The 5,320-nt window shown below is 50.2% G+C and overlaps 1 protein-coding gene across 1 annotated transcript; it reads right to left on the bottom strand.

Moving 5' to 3' along the window:
- Positions 1–519: 519 nt before the first annotated feature.
- Positions 520–4,358, bottom strand: LOC140903520 (D(1) dopamine receptor-like). Its single transcript, XM_073324905.1, has one exon. It carries the CDS (start codon positions 2,294–2,296, stop codon positions 929–931), a length of 1,368 nt encoding a protein of 455 aa, XP_073181006.1. The 5' UTR covers positions 2,297–4,358; the 3' UTR covers positions 520–928.
- Between the last annotated feature and the right edge of the window lie 962 nt (positions 4,359–5,320).

Below are 5,320 nucleotides of genomic sequence, written 5' to 3'. Positions count from 1 at the left end.
TGGCAGTCAGGACTCCTGGGTTACCCACCCTAAACTCTAGACCATCTTCTCCTCCCATAGCCAGGAACAGAACCCAGGTGTCCTCGCTGCCTGTTCCCTGCTAAGTCTCAGGGGATGGCTGTCTGTAGCACAAGCAAACAGATGTGAGCGAGGGGGCTGGGGAAAAGGCCAGGATCAAGGTGTCTTGTAAAGCAACTCTTCTCTACCTCTCCTACACTGGCTTCACAAGAAAAGTCTGTCTCCACAGTTAAAGGCTGACAGGATAGGTAGGGCTGTCACACCCATGAAGCTGATAGCATTACCCAGCCCTGCCTGCTTGAATGAACAATCATGCAGGCAGCAGTCCCTCTGGTTTGCTGCATTTTCTGTGTCACTTTAGTAGCCCAGGAGAGTGAAAGCATTTGCTTAGCCACAGGACTGGGAGAAGGAGCAGTAGGGCAAACTCCCCCACTTCCCCTCCTAAATGGGTTGAGAGGCAAGGTCAGTCTCAGGGGCCTGTTCAAGGCCATGGTTTCCCAGAGGAAGCTACTGACAACTATGACAAGGGAGTTTTCTTTTTCCTAGGAACTACACTGAGACCCACCAAACTCATTTGACATAAGGCACCCAACAGACATCAACCACTTCCATTCACTACCAACCTGGGCTGGCCCTGGGTTTGAACCCGTAGACTCAAGGTGAAAAGCACCATCCCCCCAAGCCATCCAGTCCCCTAGAAAGTCATCTTCTGAGTATATCAGAGAAACAAAGGAAGACACAAACATACTTGCTAATACATAAATACAAACTCCTTCCCAGGCAGAGGGGTAGCAATTCCTCTTCTCCTCCCTCCCCTGTATGCACACTCCCCAGAAACTGGGCCATTTGCTACAGACCTCTCTCTGCCATATCCCATCTCCCCGCCCCGACTCCCTCTCCTGATCCCTTTTCAATCCAGCACACTGGAGGTGAAGGGAGTGATCTTCTCCAGTGATATATCCATCTCGCACTCCACATGGACCACGGCTGGCAAGATGGCGTTGGCATGGTTGTTGTGGGAGGTCTTGGAGATCTGCGACACTTTGTCAAAAGTCAGCTCATTGTCTTCTGCCTGCAGGGTGGCATGGGGGAGAAGGTGCGGGTCGCTGAGAGTCACCACGTCCTTCTGGTAGGTGGTGTCATGGTGGTAGGAAACCAGCTCATTGCTGAAATTCACCGTCTCCACCACATTGCTGGGGCAGAGACGGCCGCAGGCCAGGATGGTGGCAAAGGCCCTCCTGAAGTCAGCATTGAAGGCGTAGATGATGGGGTTGAGGGAGGAGTTGGCCCAGCCGAACCAGACAAAGATGTTGAAGACTGTCTCGCTGACACAGGGCAGCTCCCCGGGATCGTGCAGGCCAAGGTCGCAGAAGGGCACCATGCAGTTGAGCACGAAGAAGGGCAGCCAGCAGAAGACGAAGACTCCCATGATGATGGAGAGGGTCTTGAGGACTTTGGTCTCCTTCTTGAAAGAGTTCTTCAGAGAGGCCTCGTGGGGGCAGTCATTGCTGTGGCAGTTCTGGGCATGCTCCACAGCTCTCTCCAGAGAGGAGATCCTGCGGATCTGCCGCTGAGCGATGCGGAAGATCCTGGTGTACGTGACGATCATGATGGCCACGGGGATGTAGAAGCTGATGAGGGATGAGGAGATGGCATAGGTCCTGTTGAGGCTGGAGTCACAGTTCTCCTCTGAGCCCTGTGTGGAGTTGGAGCTGGGCTCCTGCTGAGCAAGGAGCTCACTGGCTTTGTGCCACCTCAGCTGCACAGGGATGAAGGAGATCAAAATGGAGAGCAGCCAAGCCACGCCAATCATGATGAAAGCCACTCGCTGGGTCATCTTCCTCTCGTAGCGGAAGGGGCTGGAGATCGCCCAGTACCGGTCCACGCTGATAATGCACAGGTTGAGGATGGAGGCTGTGGAGCACATGATGTCAAAGGCCACCCAGACATCACAGAAGCCCCCGAAAGGCCAGAAGCCGGCCACCTCAGCGACTGCCTTCCACGGCATCACCAGCACGGCCACGAACAGGTCGGAGACAGCCAGCGAGATGACAAAGAAGTTGGTGACCTTGGAGCGCAGGTGCCGGAACTTGATCACAGCCACGCACACCAGGGTGTTGCCCAGCAAGGTAGAGAGGATGAGGAAGAAGAGCAGGGCAGCCATCGCCACCCGCAAGGACAGCTCCGAGTTGTCCTCCTCCACCCAACTTGTCCTGCTGAGGGTGTCATTGATCATCTCCAGCCCATCTCCCCCTCCTAGCAGGTAAAGCCCATCCATGAGTTCCCTTTGTCCTGCTGTCCCCAGAGATCTCACTGGTGCTACGTCCCCATCGGCACACAAACTGCCTCCTCTTTATTCCTCCTCTTGCATCTCAGAAGCACAAACTGCGACCCTTCCAGCTCTTGAACTCTGACAAGCGCGGCTAGATCCCCGGTCACAAGTGCTCCAACCTTTCGCTCCTTTCCAAGTCTTCTGCAGGCAGCCTGGCATTTTTCCCCCACCACTTTTCTTCTTATGCAGCCTGCCGCTCACAAAGAGCCAGTCCTCACCTCCTGCTCTCGTGTGGGGTGGGTGGGCTCAACTGCAATCTTCCCTCCCCCTCCTCTCACAGGGGGCTCATCAGCTGTTACAAATCCATCGCTCATAGAATCCCTGTCAATCCCTTTTGTACTGGCCAGGGTGGGACTTGCTGCTGGATCGGGTGCAAGGGGGAGTTTGGGGATCACTCTCTGCTGTTGCTGCTAGATGCTCGCTGCTTCTCAGCTCAGACACCCAGCTGCTCTGCTGCCGCTGTTCTTTCCTCCCTTGCTAATTTGCTCCAGATTTTACACAGGTGAGATCCCCTCCTTCTCCATGCACTGACCCCCTACTCTCCAATCTCTGCCCTTTTAGTCCTGAGATATTGGGGGCATGGGGTTTGGGACTTTTCTGCAGAGACTGGGGAAGGGGTTGGATTTAGAGAAGGTAGGGAAACAGGCAACAGGGAAGGGGAAAGGGATGAGATGATGAGCAATCAGACAGGGTTGAGAAGATCTGGGAGGCTTAGATGACATTTATTGATAGGTTGGGAGTTCGATAGGTGGGAATCCAAGTCATTTTGATCCTCCCAGTAGGAGGCAGCATGGTCTAGTGACTAGGGTACTGGGCCAGGAGACCTAGGTTCTGTTCCCACTGGTTTGCTGTGTGACCTTAGGCAAGTCATTTCCCCTCTCTGTGCATCAGTTTTCCCATCTGTAAATAGTGGATAATGACACTTGCCTTCCTTTGTAAAACGTTTCAGGATCTATAGATGAAAAGCGCTGTATAAAGAGTTCCTTGCTATTGCAGTATAATCTCTCCAAAGTCCTCTTCCTCCGATCGTGGAGCGAGGGCAGGCCTGTACACAACTGTCTTTATTTGAAGGGGGCCTAAAGTAAAGAATAATAGGTGTAGAATATTGATTTAATGAGGACTTTTGTACCAGGACTCAATTTGTCCAATTTTAATAAAGTGAGATAAACACGCTTCTATTCTCAACTAGGTGTTTTCTTTATTAGGGCAATCCTTGTATTAGGGCTTGGGGGCAGGGGGTGTGCTACAACTCCAACGGTCTAGGCCCATGGAGTGGTATACAGAAAGCAAAGAACTTTTTCATGTTAGTACAAAATCTAAATGCCAGCCCCTCTTCCAGACTGATTAACAGGTCCTTGCATAGCCAATGCTCAGTACAAGGAAATCTGACCCTTGAGTCTATGGGTTATTCCTTCTGTGGAGGAGATGCAGTGACCAACTGTCACTATTCCTCCCCCTTCTTGTGGTGCTGGGGCAGTTACAGAGGAGAGTTCAGTGATCTCAGTTTATTATCCTATCTACAGTACCGCTGGGTAAACGGGGGGCTGAACTCCCTTGGGACTCCTTTATTAGGAATCAGGACTGACCCATTCACATACAGTTTAGTCTTCAAGTTCATGGGCCATTTCCACCACCCCTGCAACTCCACTGATTTCAACGAAGTTATACCAAGGGTCACTTTGGCCCCGTAGGCTGGAGCCTTCATCGCAGGAGAAAGTGAATGGCAGCAGATATGGTTTAGAACTTAGGAACCACTGAATTTTTCAGGGAAAACTAGGTACCATCTTAAAGAATCTTCATCCCTTTATATGCATTTTACCCGTGGGCCATGTGTTCTGTCTCTCCCTAGGATTCTTTCTGCACTGAATCACATAGTCTGTCCCCAAAGAAGGCTCAAAAGAGCACTGACCTTTGCTCCTTAGGGATTTCTCCGGGGCTAAAGGTCCTGGGGAAACAGCTCTCAAGATTAACCTACTTTGGAGAAACTCTTCACTGGCAAACTTGCCAAGAAACAAGCAGCAAAACCCTTCCAAGACACACACGCCCAAGAAATCAGCCCCACTCAGCACTAAACTCGCTAATTACTCAGCCGTTTGCTGTAATACAACACAGTGCAGTGACCTTAACCCTTCCCGGCATGGTACACCATTTCTAAATGAAGCAGCAGTCAATCATCTTGAAACAACCCAAGCCTATTGTGTGTTTTGGTTTCATTAGCTTTACCCTGCCCCATGCATTGTATAATCTCAGATTTCAGCCTGAACAGACACTACCCCAGAACTACTTGTGGCTGCTGTCTTCAAGGCTGTTCATAGGTGACACCCACTCTCTCTGATCTAGCCAAGAAAGTGATTCTGTTTTCATCATGAAGAAAATATTTTTCTTCTTTAATCAATTCCATGGCACAGCATCCCCTCTGAATGAGCTCTTTAAAGAAACTAACTAAATACAGTACAGGAATAGCTTGCAAGAGCTTCATTTGTCTCATTAAGTTCTATTGCCTTCTAGCAGGTTCCTGCCAACTATTTATACCAAGAAGGTGTGTTTGCTCTTTAAAACTTTTACTAGCGCCTTTGAAATGGTCAGACCTTTTACTTGCCAATCAATGGCGATAGGAAAATGGACGAAGGCATTTCAGCACAGAAGGGAGAGTGGGTAATATAATGCAACAAGAGACTTCGACTCCTGGCCAAGGACATACAAACACAGGAAAGCACTTCTATGATTCAAGCTAATGCACTAAGTGCATGAGATTGGGGATATTAGGCATTGATGCAGCTTCTCGTGATGCTGAGCATTAGCCCGAAGCGTTACCATTCTATGCATAGGCACCTTTTGACACTGCAGATCATTTTTACCATGTTGGATCTGAAAGGACATTCATCTCGATGCTCTCTACGCAGAGCACGTGGATTTCAAAAGTTCTTCTCATTGTTGGACATAGGGTAGGCACATGCTTGCTCCTGCAAG

Source organism: Lepidochelys kempii, chromosome 26 (genome assembly GCF_965140265.1).
Source record: "Lepidochelys kempii isolate rLepKem1 chromosome 26, rLepKem1.hap2, whole genome shotgun sequence".
In the NCBI taxonomy this organism is placed as follows: domain Eukaryota; kingdom Metazoa; phylum Chordata; order Testudines; family Cheloniidae; genus Lepidochelys; species Lepidochelys kempii.
This window is presented reverse-complemented; position numbering and strand designations above follow the sequence as displayed.

Excerpts from the sequence above, each read along its gene's own strand:
- LOC140903520 (XM_073324905.1), bottom strand. The coding sequence starts at position 2,296 with ATGGATGGGCTTTACCTGCTAGGAGGGGGAGATGGGCTGGAGATGATC.